The sequence below is a fragment of the Lethenteron reissneri genome, chromosome 60 (assembly GCF_015708825.2).
Source record: "Lethenteron reissneri isolate LAM-NWPU_2019-01 chromosome 60, ASM1570882v1, whole genome shotgun sequence".
Taxonomy (NCBI): domain Eukaryota; kingdom Metazoa; phylum Chordata; class Hyperoartia; order Petromyzontiformes; family Petromyzontidae; genus Lethenteron; species Lethenteron reissneri.
The window spans coordinates 5,317,316-5,335,652 of NC_083838.1; the positions used below are offsets into that span (position 1 = coordinate 5,317,316).

The 18,337-nt window shown below is 52.9% G+C and overlaps 2 protein-coding genes across 2 annotated transcripts in view; both read right to left on the reverse strand.

The window, feature by feature from the left end:
* Nucleotides 1-3,023, reverse strand: part of LOC133357853 (uncharacterized) — an 84,483-nt gene extending 81,460 nt beyond the window's left edge. The window contains exons 1-2 of the mRNA XM_061575997.1: nucleotides 2,376-3,023; nucleotides 1,604-2,021 (exon numbers count right to left, since the gene is read on the reverse strand). Of these exons, the coding sequence (XP_061431981.1) occupies nucleotides 1,604-2,021; nucleotides 2,376-3,023 (1,066 nt within the window). The remainder of the gene's footprint in view (nucleotides 1-1,603; nucleotides 2,022-2,375) is intronic.
* Nucleotides 3,024-3,151: 128 nt separating this feature from the next.
* Nucleotides 3,152-18,327, reverse strand: LOC133357854 (rho guanine nucleotide exchange factor 40-like; the record flags this gene model as incomplete). Its single annotated transcript, XM_061575998.1, has 3 exons — nucleotides 3,152-4,194; nucleotides 4,958-5,080; nucleotides 18,133-18,327. Coding segments are annotated over 3 exons (1,221 nt in total), but the record flags the coding sequence as incomplete, so codon positions are not given.
* Nucleotides 18,328-18,337: the final 10 nt, after the last annotated feature.

Genomic DNA, 18,337 nt, shown 5'->3' on the forward strand with positions numbered 1-18,337 from the left:
CGTTGGGTTGCTCGGTCAATGGCCTGCAGGGTCAACGGCGGCGTGGTGTATTCCGCAAATATGCCCGACTGTGAGGGCGGGCACAAGCCGGCGTGAGTAGGTTAAACGTTGAGTTTTATAAGGGCACCACGGGGTGACCAGCCCCTCCCCACCCAGCCCCACCCCTCCCACCCCCCACCCAGCCCCACCCCCCACCCAGCCCCACCCTCCCCACCCAGCCCCTCCCCACCCTTCCCACCCAGCCCCTCCTCACCCTCCCCACCCAGCCCCTCCCCACCCTCCCCACCCAGCCCCTCCCCATCCAGCCCTCCCCACCCTCCCCACCCAGCCCCTCCCCACCCTCCCCTCCCCACCCAGCCCCACCCTCCCCACCCAGCCCCTCCCCACCCCTCCTCTCCCTACCCAGCCCCCTCCCCACCCAGCCCCTCCCCACCCTCCCCTCTACACCCAGCCCCACCCCTCCCATTGTTGGATGCACGACGGACAGACGGACACAATAATCCCCTGTGGGCTGGTGTAACCAGGAGGTTGCCACCAGCATTATCTGTATGCGTGTCCGTAGCCAACCGTGCTAATCGGAGGTGCGCGGGAAGGAGCAACAAAGTAAAGCACACGCACCACGACACGGGCGAGTGTGAGTTATGAAGAATGCTCATGGTATGCGGTGGTGGTGGGCGTTGGCTCTCTTGACCCATCGCACCTCCCCCCCCCCGCGCCAAGTTATTCCGAGCTGAGCATGCGTCGTCGTCAACTGGCTTGAACAACACAGCAGCGCCGCATTCACGAGTTCAACAGTGGCGCAAAGACAAAGGTCTCCTGCTGTGTAGCCTCAACAAACTGTCGGGGGGCAAAAGTACGTGCGTTGAACTTCTTTCACACCATACGTAGCCAACCGTGCTAACCGAGCGCACATGAAGGCCACCACCACGCCCGGCCGCTGTTTTCTCCCCCGTGTTGATGATTTAAACACCGCACCAGGTACTCATTTGAGGCAGAGTCGACCTAGGGGAGGCCCAGGTCCGGTTCTGATAATCGCATTGGCAGTGAGCGGTAAATTGAACTCTGGTCGCCGGGTTTTCAGAGCAGTGCGCTAACCACTACACTACCGGCTCCCCCACAATGTGGCATGCTCACGTAGGCCTCGGCAAGGCAAGGTAAAAGTGTAAAAACAACGAGCCTACCTTTACCCTACCTTTACCCTACCTTTACCCTACCACAATACAATCACTCTACCCTACCTTTTAGCACTCCCGCACTCCCGCAACGAGCCTACCTTTTACCCTACCCTTTACCCTACCACAATACAATCACTCTACCCTACCTTTTAGCACTCCCGCACTCCCGCAACGAGCCTACCTTTACCCTACCTTTACCCTACCACAATACAATCACTCTACCCTACCTTTTAGCACTCCCGCACTCCCGCAACGAGCCTACCTTTTACCCTACCCTTTACCCTTAGCCCTTGGCATGTCGACACCTTTACCTTGACCCTTTTACTCGATAAAAAGGGTACAATTACCTTACCTTGCCGAAGCCTATGCTCACGCACACACACACACACACCGTGCCCGTTTGTCACAGCAAGGCATTGAGAGCTCACCTGCAAATGTGGAGCGTGAGAGTGTCACTCCTTCAGCGCCAGCGGGGACCCGGCACACGCCGTCACGGAGCCGTTCACCGTCCGCATCTCCTGCAGCAGCAACTGCCACCGCCGCCAGCTCATCGGCTCCCTCGTCATCATCTGCACTTTCACTGCCGGTTCCCGCAGCTCTCGGTGGGCGGCCGCCCGCATTCACCCAACGGCCGCCCTCGTCGTCCTCCCAGAGTGCTTTGCGATCGCCTACCGGCTCGGCGGCGAGGCATTCCCTCGCTCGCCCGCCCGTGTGTCTCTCCGGCTCAAGCGGGGCGCCCGCCAACGCGTTCGCTTCGGCGGGCGCCGCGCTCGAGCGGAGTTCTTCCGGGGCCTCGGCAACGCCCGAGCCGGCGCGTGTCCCGCGCTCCCGGTCGCCGCTCGTGCCCTCCCAAGCGTCGGCGGGTAACGCGCGACGCCCTTGCGGGGCTGGAGCTCGCGAGCCACCGTCAGCGGCGCGCCTCTCTCCGGACACAGTCACGGGTGGATCAAAGACAGCAGTAGCAGCAGGAGCAGCAGGAGCAGCAGTAGCAGCAGGAGCAGCAGTAGCAGCAGGAGCAGCAGGAGCAGCCGGCTGAGGTCGTGACATTTGTAAAGATTCATTCAGAGCAGCAGAGTCAAAGTCCCGTCGGTGAAAGGCCCTGCGTGCAGTCAACGGGCGGACCTCTCTCTCCGCAAGCTCTTCAGTCACTCGACTGCCCTTCCTCTCGGTCTCCTCTGGCCGCGGCATTTCTGCCGGTACCGTACCCACGCCGCCTGCGCTCAGCTCCTGTGGCGGGGCGTCGTTGTCAAGTGGCGTCTGCTCCGTCGGGACCAGGACTCGCTCCGCTGGCCTTGGCGACGAAGCCATCCCGTCGTCCGTCCCGTCGTGGTGCCGTTGGGTGGCTCCAAGGGGCGGCTCGCAAACTGTTTCAACCTCTCCGGGGCTACCGGGGAGCCGGGCGATTCCCCCCGGCGGAATGCCGTGAGCTGTCGTCAACAGGCCGACCCGTGCCGTGTCGTTGTTCGTCTGGGGGCAGCTGAACAGCTCCGAGTGAAAACAAGGTGTGCCGAGTTGCGAGACGTCCCAGGAACGACGGTCATTTGGCTTCCCGCGCGGCGCTCGCCCTCCGCTCGTCGTGCGCACGTCAAATATCCTGACTCGGCCCTCCATCTCATCGACGCACGCCGACCCGGTCGAGTTGCCCGCCGGCGATTCTGACGCGGTGAGGCTGAGCGCGCCGTGCGTAGCCCCGGGCCGCGCGCAAGTTGCGACAAGAAGTTGCGTGGCAGCGGCGGCGGCCATAGCAGCCTCCGAGCGTGGGAGGCTCGCGCCAAGCGTCGCCTGCTCGCAACCGCCGCGATTGTCCTGCGCGAAGAAGTGGAGCTGCCCGAAAATACTTTTTGGCATCTTCCCCGAGCTCGGCGGCTCACCCGGACCGTGCCGATGGTCGCGTGCGTCTTCAAACGCTCCCGTGCCAACGCGTTCGGGGAAACGCCGGCTGCGAGTGGGCACGACGGCACGCTCGGCCCTTGCTCCGGGCGGGCGCGCACCGTCAGAATAACTTTCAGGATCGCTCGCGGCCCCGTGGGGAAAAACAGCAGCCGCAGCGTTTCCCGTGTCGCTGTGGGCACGGCTGGAGATCGGCAGCTGATGCGGGGGGACGACTTGGCAATCGTTACGGCGTCTCATTACGTTGCTCTGTACGAGCTCGCTTTGATGACTTCCTTCCTGAGTTGCGCCGCGACACCGAGACGCAACATTGGCGTCGCTCACGGCCGCATACTTGCGGTTGTTGGAAGAGGCAACTGCACCGAAAGCGACTCCGACGAGGCAAGGCGCCCCTTGGCAATCTGAAGAGGCGGCCGAAGCCGATTCGATTGTGAAGGCACTGAGCGGATTCGCATGGCTCGGCCCGTTTAGTTTCAACCATCAACTTGTTCGCAGCAGCAGCAGCAACGGCGTCGTCATCGTCAACATCACCTCTACGCCCCGTCGCTAGTTCCAACCCGCCACGTGACCCGCCGGGAGCGGTGTGCGAGGCACGCGTGCTTCCAGCAGGGCTGACCCGACGCCTGCCCAAACACGTTTGGGACCGATTCACCTCGCCGGCGTCTCCGGACTCCGGCGCGCAGGCGCGGGACGCCGAATCATCGCCGGGTTTGTCCTCGGAGCCGGCAAGACTCGCGGCGGTGGCGGCGGCGGCGGCGTCACCGCCGCCGCGCTCCATCGCACTCTCCTCCGGCGACGCCGAGTCCTGCCGAGCCGAGGGTCTCGGCACGTCGACAAACTCGGGCTGCAGCAGCTCCTTCCAGGGCAGCCGCACGGGCCCCTCGGGACAGGAGAGCACGCAGTTCTCTAGCGGAGGGCCCCCCCTCTCCGCACTCACCCCCTGCAGCCATTCCATGCTCAAGAGGCTGCAGAGCGGGTCATCGGGGCAGGACACCTCCAGGACGTTGGCATGGCGCTGCCGGGATTGCCGGCCGCGGTGGTGCCTGTGCCGGGGTTGCCGCAAGCCGCGCCGGGAGAGGCACTTCAAGACGACCCGGGGAGTCTGCTCCCCGCTCGGACTCGGAACGACCTGCGCAGTGAAGACATCGTTAGCGGTCATCGCCCTTGTACATCCACCGTGGCGGCGGCACCACCACCACGGAGGTGGGATGGGAGCAGGGTAGCGTGGCATCACCACCACCACCACCGTGGTGGTGGTGGTGGTGATGGTGCCACGCTACCCTGCTCCCATCCCACATTGCCACCATGCCACCATGCCACCCCACCGCCCTGTCCCCCTGCCACCTTCCCAGCATGCCCCCCTACTGCCCTGCCACCCTCCCAACATGCCGCCCTGACACCTTGCCAGGCTCCCAGCATGCCCCTCTGCCACCCTACCACGCTCCCAGAATGCCCCTCTGCCACCCTACCACGCTCCCAGCATGCCCCTCTGCCACCCTACCACGCTCCCAGCATGCCCCTCTGCCACCCTACCACGCTCCCAGCATGCCCCTCTGCCACCCTACCACGCTCCCAGCATGCCCCTCTGCCACGCTCCCAGCATGCCCCTCTGCCACCCTACCACGCTCCCAGCATGCCCCTCTGCCACCCTACCACGCTCCCAGAATGCCCCTCTGCCACCCTACCACGCTCCCAGCATGCCCCTTTGCCACCCTACCACGCTCCCAGCATGCCCCTCTGCCACCCTACCACGCTCCCAGCATGCCCCTCTGCCACCCTACCACGCTCCCAGCATGCCCCTCTGCCACCCTACCACGCTCCCAGCATGCCCCTCTGCCACGCTCCCAGCATGCCCCTCTGCAACACTGCCACGCTCCCAGCATGCCGCCCACCTGCAGGTAGAAGTCCCGTGATCGCAGCACGTGGGGGTCGAGGTCACAAAGCTGGAGCACCACACGCTCCCCCAGGCAAAGCGGCCATCCCTCGTGACGAAAGATCTTCCCCGGATAGTTTGCCTGCACAACACACGCACAAAGACAAAGATCCCCGTGTAACCTTAACCGACTGTTGGGCCAAGTGCTGTGAGCGAGCAGCGCCTATGAAGGCCGGCACCACGAGGGGGTGGGTGGCCTTCAACACCACGCCCGGGCACCTTTGTCTCCCCAGTGATGATGTTTACACACTGCACCAGGTACTCATTTGAGGCTTAGTCGACCTAGGGGAGGCCCAGGATCGTTTCAGATATAACAGCCGGGGCGGGGCGGGTCAGTGAGTTCCAATAGGAATAAGTAATGTTTTAAAAAACTTTGTTAAAAAACACGCTTTAATGAAATGTACCGTACTAGTAATGGAAGAACTCCACGACTCCAGAAAGTGGCCCCGAAGCTTGCCATAGCGTAAGGGACCGTGGTGATGTACGGCCAACGTCAGATTACCGTGGACAATTAGAGCCAAGCCGAAACATAACATATAAAAAATTTGGTTTTAAAATATGTTTTTTTTTATATTTTATGCTAGAATATAGTATTGTCATCAGTATGACATAAATATACCAAGCTTGCAGTCGATACCACATTGGGAAGTTAGTAAAAATTGAGTTACAAGATTTGAGGATACAACAACGACAACAACAACGGACAGAATTAGTTAATAAAAAGCGTGTAAAAAACGATCCACAAAACTGAAATGGAGTGTAAAATAGAGAAAGAGGTAACAAAGTCACTAAAGATAAATAAATAGTAAACTTTTGTTTACATAAGTCCGATTTATCAAGCTTGGGCAAGGCAGCAAAACCAACAACAACAACACAATACCAGACCATGACAAAACAGTCACAGATTCACGTCACACGGTTTGAGCGTCTCCCCCCCCCACCCCCCATTCTCCTGTTCACCTGGACCGCACCGCAATCACGGCCGTGCACGGGGTTTGTTCGGCACGATGTCCCGACGTCGTTCGGCTCCTTGAAAGGCGCACCGGGCACGCTGGAGCGCGCAAACGTCGGACATCGTGGCAAACGGCGCGAGGGGCGAGTCGGGAGAGCTCTGCCCTAGCCCGAACTGGGAGGGTGAGGCCTACGCTGTGCATTCGCAAGGAAGGTCGTGGGTCACGATGACACTGTCAACCCTTCAGCGGCTTCAGGTTCTTAAAATCAATCGACTCGCTTCTCAAAACCTATTCGCGTCAATGCAATACAGAGCGGGGATTTCTGTACAGTCTCGATGCGACCGCATCTCAAGAGTCCAGAGAGAAGGGGGGGGGGGAAGAGGACTTATTAATGCCGTAGAGAGAGAGACACAGAGGCAGCGAGTCAACGGTCGAGATAAAAAGGACAGTCTTGAGCCTGGACCTGAACGGCGGCAGGGAGACGACAACACGGACAGCTGGGAGGGTCAACAGAGCGACCGGCCTCCCACTCATGAAAGCCTGACTGGGGGATTTGACAGAAAGGCTTAATTGGCGGAGCGGAGAGTGTGTGCAGGGGAGTGGAGTGAGATGAGAGGAGAGAGGCAGGAGAGTGCGTGGAGGGGAGTAGAGTGAGATTAGAGGCGAGAGGCAGGAGAGTGCGTGGAGGGGAGTGGAGTGAGATGAGAGGGGAGAGGTAGGAGAGTGCGTGGAGGGGTGTGGAGTGAGATGAGAGGGGAGAGGCAGGAGAGCGCGTGGAGGGGAGTAGAGTGAGATGAGAGGGGAGAGGTAGGAGAGTGCGTGGAGGGGAGTAGAGTGAGATGAGAAGGAGGAGGCAGGAGAGTGCATGGAGGGGAGTGTAGTGAGAAGAGAGGGGAGAGGTAGGTGAGGGCGTGGAGGGGAGTAGAGCGAGATGGGAGGGGAGAGGCAGGAGAGTGTGTGGAGGGGAGTGGAGTGAGATGAGAGGTAGGAGAGTGTGTGGAGGGGAGTGGAGCGAGATGGGAGGGGAGAGGCAGGAGAGTGCGTGGAGCAGAGTTGAGCGATATAACAGGGGAGAGGTAGGCCAGGGGCGAGTCATCGTTAGTGGCCATTTGTTTCAAGTTACGGGCAAAGTGGCGACACGAGGGCTTCGTGACAGATGCCACGGGGATAACATCCACGAGGAGGCGTCAACGCGTAATCACAAGTGCAACTTTCGCTCGGCCCCCCAAACCCAAACGCTGAAATTGTCACCGCTTCTTCTTGAGCCAGGCCAATACCTCAAGGCCAACGATAAATCGTCCAGGTGCGATTGAAGGCAGGCGAACTGCTCATCTCTGAAAGGACAAAGCTGTAATTTATTTTAAACTTTCAGTGGGGAGAGGGGAGGGGAGGGGGGGGGTAAGAGTGATGGTGCAGCGGTTAGCACACCGCACTCATAAAGTTGGCGAGCTTGACATTGATTCCCATCCACAGCTCACATCAGTGGCGCCGGGTATCTGAACCGGTCCCGAATCACGGGAACTCCCCAGGAAGAGCTGGAGTCCGTCGCTAGGGCAAGGTAGGTTCTGGACCGCCCTACTCGACATGATGATGCCGCCGCGTCCTTCGCCGGGACAAGCGGGCTGAGAAACGAATGAACAAACAATGCTCGATATAAAGATATGCCGTACTTGGCCCTTCCCCCCTCTTCAACCATTATATATGCGGAGTGGTGGCTCCTGTGATCTCTCATTTGCTTGATACGGCTGTCGTGGCTGTGACGGTTCCACCTGCAGACGGAGACTTGTGTTGCCTCCGAAACGTCGTGATTTTATTTTATTTTACTTTTATTAATTTTTTACCTACGTGACTTTACCGAAAAAACCTAAGAATATGAATCCTTGCAGTCACGAAAGCTTCAAATCCAGAATAAATATGCCCCCCCCCTACCCCCATATTGGCTTTAAACAGACAACTCTTTTTTTCTTCTTTGTTCTTTCGGTAAAGTCACGTAGAAGGGAAATAATAAAATAATAAAAATAAAACATGATAAAATACAATTCTCACGACGTTTCGGCCACAACGCAAGCAGCTGTCCTCAGGTTAAGAACAGGTCTGTCGGAAAGACAGCGTCTGAGGACGGCTGCTTGCGTTGTGGCCGAAACGTCGTGAGAATTTTATGTTATTATGTTTAATCTTTATTATTTTATTATTTCCCTTCTACGTGACTTACCGAAAGAACCAAGAAAATGAATCCCTGTAGTCACAAAAGCTTTAAATCGAAATTTAAAAGACAACTTTGTTTTTTTCGGTAAAATTATGGAGGTAAAAAATAAAATAAATGAAAACAACTCAATTAAATCACGACGTTTCGGGCGCAACACAAGCGTCCTTCTTCAGGTGGTGGATTTAATTTACTTGTTTTCATTTATTTGATTTGATTTTTCACCCACGTGACTTTACCGAAAAAACCAAAGAGTATGAATCCTTGCAGTCACGAAAGCTTCAAATCTAGAATTTAAACCGACTGTCGGAGCGGGCGGTGTTGGTCAGCTCCACGTTCCGCGACCTTCGGCTCCGCGGGGCTGATGTTTACACACCCAGAGCAAGGTGCTCGAGTGAGGCCAAGTCGACCTAGGGGGAGGGAGATCCAGAACCAGTTCGGATGTTCACCTCCGATGTTAACGCCGCGAGAGGGAATCGAACTCGGGGCCCAGCGGGTTCGGGAAAGCGCAGTGCAGTGCGTGAATCGCTGCGCCACCGTTCCCCGCTGGAGTACACAGTAAAAAAAAGACTCGTTGTTTTAATTTAAATTCAAGCTACCAAATTTGGTTACTACCATTTATAAAATACGTTACGGAAAATAGCGAGTTGTGTCCTTGCGGAGAATATAAATAACAGAATGACTAAGCAGGCAATGCCTCTTTCACGTGTTCATCTCTCCACGTCTCTTGACAAGTTTGAGTCATGCATTTATAATTTTGTGTGAAACTGGGTGTGACCCCCATATCGTGAGCCCTTGCCTGCCAAACGATCGCAAATTCACCAAACTGACTATGCTGATGAGACACTGTACGTCAAAACCGGTCCTGACACAAATTTAATTTATGCACTCCCAGAAAGCAATGCGGCAGCTGATGGGATGTGTCAGAATTTTTGGTTGTTTTACCAGGTAAGGCCCACTGAGCTATGAAGCTCATTTTCACAAGCGACCTGGCCACAAATGATAGCACAACGAAGTGGCTGACCATGTGGAAATTTATAGCAGCCAGATACTCTAAACGTGAGTTTCGAAGTGTGGCAGAAAAAAACCAAAGGACCCAGAGAAAAATCCACACGGCCAACGAGAGAACATTCAACCTCCAAATATACAGCAGCAGGCGTCAGGGTCGGGATCGAACCCACGACCTCCTGCACACCAGGCGAGGTAGTTAACATCTTCTAGCCACCGTGATGACGAGAGAGAGAGAGACACGCAAACTCCAAATATACAGCAGCAGGCATCAGGGTCGGGATCGAACCCACGACCTCCTGCACACCAGGCGAGGTAGTTAACATCTCGTCACCGTGGCGAGACGTTCACCTAGTCTCCTTTCATCGCATGAATATCTTATGCGAGGGAAGAAGATACACTGTCTGCCGACTTAAATCGTTAATTCTAAAATAGTTTGGTTGAGGAATACGTCGTAAAAATTAACCCGTAAAAACAAAGTTTTTCACTATAAATCCTTTATATGCGTGGCATCGGGGCGGCTAGAGTCTTCTCGTCCTCTGGCTTGAGATGGCTGCCACCTATGGGTCAGATGAGTGTCTGGCAGCATTAAACAATTGGTAATTAAATATTTAAAAAATTTCCCTAAACAGTGTAAAATTTTGGAAATTTTTTTTTCTCACGAAAATGCATTGTCACGCACAACGAGTCTGTGTGCAAAATGTCAGCTCGATTGGATCACGGGAAGTGGGTTAAAAAACGACCGAAAGATTTGCACGGTCCTAAGCAAGCAAGCAAGCACGTAAGCACGCAAGCAAGCAAGCAAGCGAACTTAATATAAAGAATTTAAAAAACAAGTAAACCCGTAAAAACAAAGTTTTTCACTCTAAATCCTTTATATGCGTGGCATCGGGGCGGCTAGAGTCTTCTCGTCCTCTGGCTTGAGATGGCTGCAATATATGGGTCAGATGATTGTCTGCCAGTATTAAGCAATTGGTAATTAAATATTTAATTAGTTTTCCCTAAACAGTGTAAAATTTTGGAAAAAAAATTTCACGAAAATTAATTGTCACACACAATGAGTCTGTGTGGAAAATGTCAGCTCGATTGGATCACGGGAAGTGGGTTAAAAAACGAGCGAAAGATTTGCACGGTCCTAAGCAAGCAAGCGAACTTAATATAAAGGATTTAAAACTACATTCGCCTGTGGAGGACGCGGGGATCGATCCCGCGACCTTTGGCATGGGAAGCGAGGGCGCTACTAACTGCGCTACTCCACCACGGCCTGTGGAGGGGTTACGCTCTGGGCTCTTGCACTGTGACGTTCAGCCAAAGCTATGAATGGGTTCTATTTGAATATATGTAAAATAATTTTTTTTTGCCTAAAAAGTGTAAAATTTTGGGAATTTTTTTTCACGAACAATAATTGTCTGGCACAACGAGTCTGTGTGGAAAATGTCAGCTCGATTGGATCACGGGAAGTGGGTTAAAAAACGACCGAAAGATTTGCACGGTCCTAAGCAAGCAAGCAAGCAAGCACGCGAACTTAATATAAAGGATTTAAGAAGACGGATTCATGTATACATTTCGGCAATAGCGAAGGCACTGCATCACACAAACGTGCGCCATCCGGGCCCGACAACGTAATTCAGTTCCTCAAGACGGCACCCAGCATCGTGTGGGGCGGGGCGGGGGCAAAACGTCGGACTCGGTGCCAGAAAGGACGCAGCACGACCCAGAAAACGTATCGGGTCGGAGAACAACGCAGAGGCGTGGTTCTGCGTGCGACATTCAAGTTGCAAAACATTAACGCGAACAAATTTCGGGCGATAGTAAATAAAGCCTTCTGTCAATCCACCGCTGGATGAAGCGTGCGGAGATGTATTCTGGGAATGTGCTGACCCTGTGCCCCTATTGGACAGCTGTGAAAAGGAGCTTCATAAGCTCATCGGATTCCTCCAGTCTAAATAAACATTATGAGTCTGAAACAGAGAGACCTCGGCTTGATGGTTAAATAAAAGTTAAGTGGGTTTGGGCTAGGAGATGTCAACTACCTCGCCCGGTATACAGGAGGTTGTGGGTTCGATCCCGACCATGACGTCTGTATATTTGGAGTTTGCGTGTACTCCCCGTGGTCATGTGGATTTTTCTCCGGGTCCTCCGGTTTTTCCCTCCACATTTAGAATCACGCGTTAAGAATATATGGTTGCTGTAAATGTCCACATGAAAAGCAACTTCGGTGCGCTATCATTTGTGGCCAGAAAGCTTCTGACAAACAGCCAATACAGCAGCCTCAGTGGGCCTAACCTGCTAAAATGAAAATAGTTCGTATGCCACCACTGGAAAGAACGCCCGCCAATGGACGAGACTGGTTATGGAATCATCTTCTTGGTTCTTTCGGTAAAATCACGTAGAAGGGAAATAATAAAATAATAAAAATAAACATAATAAAATAATTCTCACGACGTTTCGGCCACAACGCAAGCAGCCGTCCTCAGGTGAAGACCAGGTCTGTCGGGGAGACAGTCTGAATGAAACACCACCACGCTTGGAGCATATATTTAGCTGGGTTGGAAGGGGGGAAGGGCACCTTGACAAAATAATTTGCATATTAAAAGGAATTTAGCATACTTGTGAAATGCATAGGAGGTGGGCGGGGGGTTTCAAAGGTCATATTATGCCCGTGCATTATGCAGGATTAGCAGCATCAAATGGAGGGGTAGCATTAATAAAGGGAAGGAATGTTAATAGTATGTAGCTGCAGTAACTAAACCACCACGTAAACAACTAAAGTATAAACTACATCAGTATACTAAATATAGTCTCCAACAAGCTGAGCTACTAACAGTAAGTAATACATTACAATTCTATGTCGTAAAAAATATAATATGCTTCCAGCTAAACTTTTTTCCCTTACATCACAAGGGTCTACCCCGTACTATATGCTGCCATAGACAAACCCAACATTAAATTATATACTGTATTACTATACACCACCATATACCTTAGAATAATACATAGTGTAATATTACACTATGTATTATTCTATCCACCCTACTGTATATTGGTTATGGAATGGCAGCCAAAGGCGGGAAGACAAGTTCCCGAGAGGACAGCCACACACCAGCAAGCGTGTTGGAGCCAGATGGATTGTGGCACGGCGCGGGTCGTGAGTGAAGGCGGACAGAAGTGGAGGCCTTCGAACCTGGTAATGGGTGGAAAATGAATGATGGCGACAATTATGACGATGGTATACTCTTAGTTCTTTCGGTAAAGTCACGTAGGTAAAAAATTAAATACAAATTTATCAAAATAAAACAATGAAAATCAGGATGTTTCGGAGGCAACACACGTCGTTGTTTTTTTATTATTTTATTATTTCCCTTCTACGTGACTTTACCGAAAGAACCAAGAAGATGAATCCCTGCAGTCACGAAAGCTTTAAATCGAAATTTAAAAGACAACTCTTTGTTTTTTTTCGGTAAAGTCACGTAGGTAAAAAATAAAATAAATGAAAACAACTCAATTAAATCACGACGTTTCGGGCGCAACACAAGCGTCTTTCTTCAGGTGGTGCATTTAATTTAGTTGTTTTCATTTATTTTATTATAATTATTTTACCTACGTGACTTTACCGAAAGAACCAAGAGTATGAATCCTTGCAGTCACGAAAACTTCAAATCTAGAATTATGATGATGGTGCTGATTTACGAGCCCGCTTTAAAGCAACACTACCTTGAGAACTATTTATGTTACTAAAAAAACAACAACACACGTGTTGCTATTTTTTCGAAGTCTGCACAGCGCGGCGCGGGGAGGGGGGGTAATCGGGCGCTGCAATTTGGTTACGCGTTTCGACACTGTACACGGCATTTCCCCGCGGCACCGGTAGTGAAATACCTCCGCGCTTGACGATCGGGATAAACCTACCGCCTATTTATACATCAATTGCGGTCCGGGTACGGGAGGGTGGGGTGGGGTGGGCAGGAGGCTAGCGCGTAAAAAATGTCACGCCGGGTTAAGATCGTGCAAGGCGGGCGGGCGGTGCGGAGTAATTTACGGCTCACCACCTTCCCGCTGGAAAAATCTCAACAATTGCATTCCAGCACCAGGCACTTGCGTTCGCTTGTTGCTATTAATTCCGAAGCTCGCTAACAGGCGTCAATGATAAGCTCATCATATAGTAGGTTTTTACCCTTTAAACTGGTACAAAACTGACACCTTTATGCAAGGCATCATGTTTGCAATAACCACAACACAAGCAGTCAAAATGCAAACAAAAAGAAACTCTGATAATGACATTGATATGCACTGTCCTTGAAGTTGATTGGTCCACACCCGAGACGGCTTTCTTTAGAGCCTAGTCCCCATTGGGGACCAGATGACGCCAAAAGGCGTACAACTCAAAAACAGCACACTATCAGAGTATTGAGAGCTCGGGGTAAAGCATTTACACTATGAGACCTCCTTTACCAGTGGCAAAATATAGTAATAGGTTTTTACCCTTTAAACTGGTACAAAACTTGACACCTTTATACAAGGCATCATGTTTGCAATAACCACAACACAAGTAGTCAAAATGCAAACAAAAAGGAACAACTCTGATAATGATGATGATATGCATTGTCCTTATCATCATCAGAGTTGTTTCTTTTTGTTTGCATTTTGACTACTTGTGTTGTGGTTATTGCAAACATGATGCCTTGTATAAAGGTGTCAGTTTTGTACCAGTTTAAAGGGTAAAAACCTACTACTATATTTTGCCGCTGGTAAAGGAGGTCTCATAAGAAAAGCTCATCCTCGGTTAGCGTTTAAACGCGGACGGCAAGCGCTGCTGTCGGGCAAGCAAGCTGTTTACGCTGCTGCTACTACTGCAGCTACGCTGGTTTACACAGGAAAGGCTTTACTCACAGAGTCTCAAGAGCATTTTTTCAGGAGGGCTCCTGCCAAGTTTTCCCAGCAAGGCGGGGAGGGGGGTGTGATGTTGCTAACGTGTGTGATCCCAATTGAGTAGTTTGCACGTTTGGCCGATGCCAGTTAAGTTCTATGTTTGCAATGGGAGAAAAGCGGAGAAGCCGGAGGAATTCCATGCAACACAAGGAATATACAAACTCCCCTCACTCACGCACACTCTACAGAACAGGGGAGATCATACAAACTCCACTCACTCACGCACACTCTACAGAACAGGGGGAGATCATACACTCACTCACTCATGCACACTCTACAGAACAGGGGGAGATCATACAAACTCCACTCACTCACTCATGCACACTCTACAGGACAGGGGGAGATCATACAAACTCCACTCACTCACGCACACTCTACAGAACAGGGGAGATCATACAAACTCCACTCACTCACGCACACTCTACAGAACAGGGGGAGATCATACACTCACTCACTCATGCACACTCTACAGAACAGGGGGAGATCATACAAACTCCACTCACTCACTCATGCACACTCTACAGGACAGGGGGAGATCATACAAACTCCACTCACTCACTCATGCACACTCTACAAGACAGGGGGAGATCATACAAACTCCACTCACTCACTCTACAGAACAGGGGGAGATCATACAAACTCCACTCACTCACTCATGCACACTCTACAGGACAGGGGGAGATCATACAAACTCCACTCACTCACGCACACTCTACAGGACAGGGGGAGTTCATACAAACTCCACTCACTCACTCATGCACACTCTACAGAACAGGAGGGAGATCATACAAACTCCACTCACTCACTCTACAGAACTGGGGGAGATCATACAAACTCCACTCACTCACACACTTTACAGAACAGGGCAAGAACATGCAAACTCCACTCACTCACTCATACTCTACAGGAGGGAGAATATACAAACTCCACTCACTCACACACTCCACACAACAGGGCGAGAGAGAACACACAAACTCCACACGCAGAAAAAGGCGCCGGGAATCGAACCAGAGGCCCCTTCTCGCTGCGAGGCTACTGCCGTACCACCGCTGCCGCCCACAACAACGAACTTCACCAAGGTCACATGCTAAATATTCTATTCCATTTGAAACACCTGGTCAACACCTTTACAGGGAGGGAGGGGGTGGGTCAGGGAGATCTTACATGACGAGGATTGTGTTTGTTTTATTACCCCCCCACCTGGGTAGCACTGCTCCCCCCTTCACGGAGGCGAGACTCACTTTACAGGCGCAGGTGACAGACAGAGTGGCGGACAGGGGATCACTCACTTTACAGCAGAGGTCGCAACCGGGTACCCGATACCCGTACCCTACCCGATACCCGGCTACCCGTACCCGGCCGGGCACGGGTACCCGTTTGCGACCCTGGTGCGGCCGGGTACGGGTACGGGTAGGCCGTGAGTCACTGGTGAGTCACCGTTTGTCACTCATTTCCCAACGTCTTGTCTCTTCTCACAATTCAAGTTCCTAGAATCAACCCACCCGCGCCTGCAACATGGCTTCATCCCAGAGGTCGCAATCAGGTAGCCGTACCCTACCCGATACCCGGCCGGGTACGGGTAGGGTACGGGTACGGCCAGGTACGGGTACGGATACCCATTTGCGACCCTGGTGCGGCCGGGTACGGGTACGGGTAAGGAATCAAAACCCGTTTGCGACCTCTGCTTTACAGGTGCAAGTGACAGACAGAGTGGCGGGCAGGGGACCCCTCTTTGCTAACAGAGTCGCGAGACCTCGGTGAGGCCTCCCCGGGTAAACGAGTGGAGTGATAACGATAGGACACGCAAAAGACAAAGCCTCCCCTTCACTCCCATATAGCCTGCAAGGACTGCTGGGGCAAGTGCTGTTAGCACGAGGGGGTGGAGTGGCCAACGCCATGCCCAGCCGCCTTTGTCTCCCCAATGCCGATGTTTACACACCGCCCCGAGCGCTCATTTGAGGCCGATTTAACCCAGGGGAGGCTCCATCACTGGTGTTGGCCACGAGTTGGGAATCGAACTGGGGATTCTGGGTTCCTAGGACGGCACGATAACCACCACGGCAGCGCTCCCCATGCGCACCTGGTGGCACAAGCGCGGCGTGTTACTTACGGCCGGCGTTGTATTCGCCCGCATTAATATTTATACTTCCCTGCGTCTGTTTATTTAACTGCGTGTGTCTCGAGCGCTTTGGGATGTAGTTTCCATGGAACATATTTAGACAAACTAGACAAGTAGACAATATGTCTTCCTCGTATATAAATCTGTCTCTCGCCAACCCAAACCCCCCCCCCAATTTTCAGCAGCATCCATTCACCAAGTAAACAATTGCGTATTACGTCATGCCACCCGTAATTGTTTACGCGAGCGTACAACACCTTATCCCTGGGTAAACCAGAGTAACGATAGCAATCATCATGATATTCATAATGATGATCTACACGTTGTAAAAGTGTACGCACCAACCTTCAACGACAACACCGCTCGCCGCTCGAAGCCAGTCCAGCCCCGCGAATGACAGCCGGCCGCTTGGAAGGGCCAATGAGCCACGGAGACACTGCATTGGAACTTACTGCACAATGGCCTTAGCCAACAACTTGGTAAACCGGATTAGAGGCCTCTAACCAAACACGCTCTCCTGCCTCCCCCCCCGCTGCCCCCCCCCATTCCCTCAGGGGCCCATGCCTCTCCGCCACACCCAGCCACATCGCGTTCGCACATCAATCACACCACTTCCACGGCACATGTGCTGCAGTCACGCGCGCGTGAATGTGTCAAGACTCACAAAATAGAATAACGTGCCCATGCAAGAGACATTTGCTGGTAAAGTAGGGAGGGGGGCATACACGTCCACAGTGCCCCGCGACGTTACGCAACCGTCCAGTTTTGCGCTCCGTATTTTTGCGGCGTAAGATTGAAAGTAAATTTTTTTTTCGATTTTTTTTTTTTTCGGATCGCCTATTGGCAACGCTGCCGCGAACGAAACAAACGCAACTCGTGAAAAAGCCCGAACGCGTTATTTAGCATCTTGTCTGTCGTATTAACCGTACACGACCATTACACACGGCCTGCTTCACTCGCAGCGGCCGCGAAAAACCCCCGTGACGTCGTTCTGGGGAGAGGCGAGGGACGTCGCGTTCCTGCATCGCTGTTCAAATTTGCCAAAATTACAACAAAAATTACACCGCAAGTCACTCCATCGGGATTAGACGCACAACCACCATCATCGCCGCAACTCCGGGAAAACTACCGGCCAGAGATGAATGCCAACTGCAGGTGTCCTAGGCTAGACCACACAACCACCATCATCGCCACCCTCCTGGCAGACAAACGCCTCGGGACTAATGCCAACTAGAGATGTCCTCGGCTAGACCACACAACCACCATCATCGCCACAACTCCCCCAGACTAACGCCCAGGGACTAATGCCAACTGCAGGTGTCCTAGGCTAGACCACACAGCAATCATCATCGCCACCCTCCTGGCAAACAAACGCCTCGGGACTAATGCCAACTGGAGATGTCCTAGGCTAGACCACACAGCAATCGTCATCGTCCCAACTGCTGGAAGACTAACGCCCAGCGACCAATGCCAAAGTGTCCTTGGCTACACCAGAGAGCAATCATCATCATTATCGTCGTCACCCTTCTGGCAGACTAACGCCCAGGGATAGCTGCCAGCGAAGGTAGCACGAGGCTAGGCAAAGGTAGAGATCATCATCGCCGCCTCCTGGCAGACATGTGCTCCAGGTTGCTCTTGCGAAGAAGACGCTAATCCTGGCCTCTTTGAGTCATTAACCGGTTCAACTGAGGACGGCTGCTTGCGTTGTGGCCGAAACGTCGTGAGAATAATTTTATTTTATTTTTTATTATTATTTTATTACTTCCCTTCTACGTGATGACTTTACCGAAAGAACCAAGAAGATGAATCCCTGCAGTCACGAAAGCTTTAAATCGAAATAAAAGCGTTGGGAGAAGCGAGTGAGCGCGACGCCACCCACCCCCCCCCCCCCCCCCCCCCCCCGCTGTCCGTCGATCGCTTACGCAGGCCGAGATCTGCAGGCTTTCCAGGAGGTGCTTGGCCGGAATGAGGAAGCTGACCAGGTACTGCAGCGCGTCGCCGTGGAAGCCCTGCTCCCACACGGGGAACACCTGACCCAGCAGCGTCGGGGCGGTCAACTCGAACGGAGGGTACAGGCTCGACAGCACCCCTTCGACGCACGCATCCAGGGACTTGGAATCCTGAGAG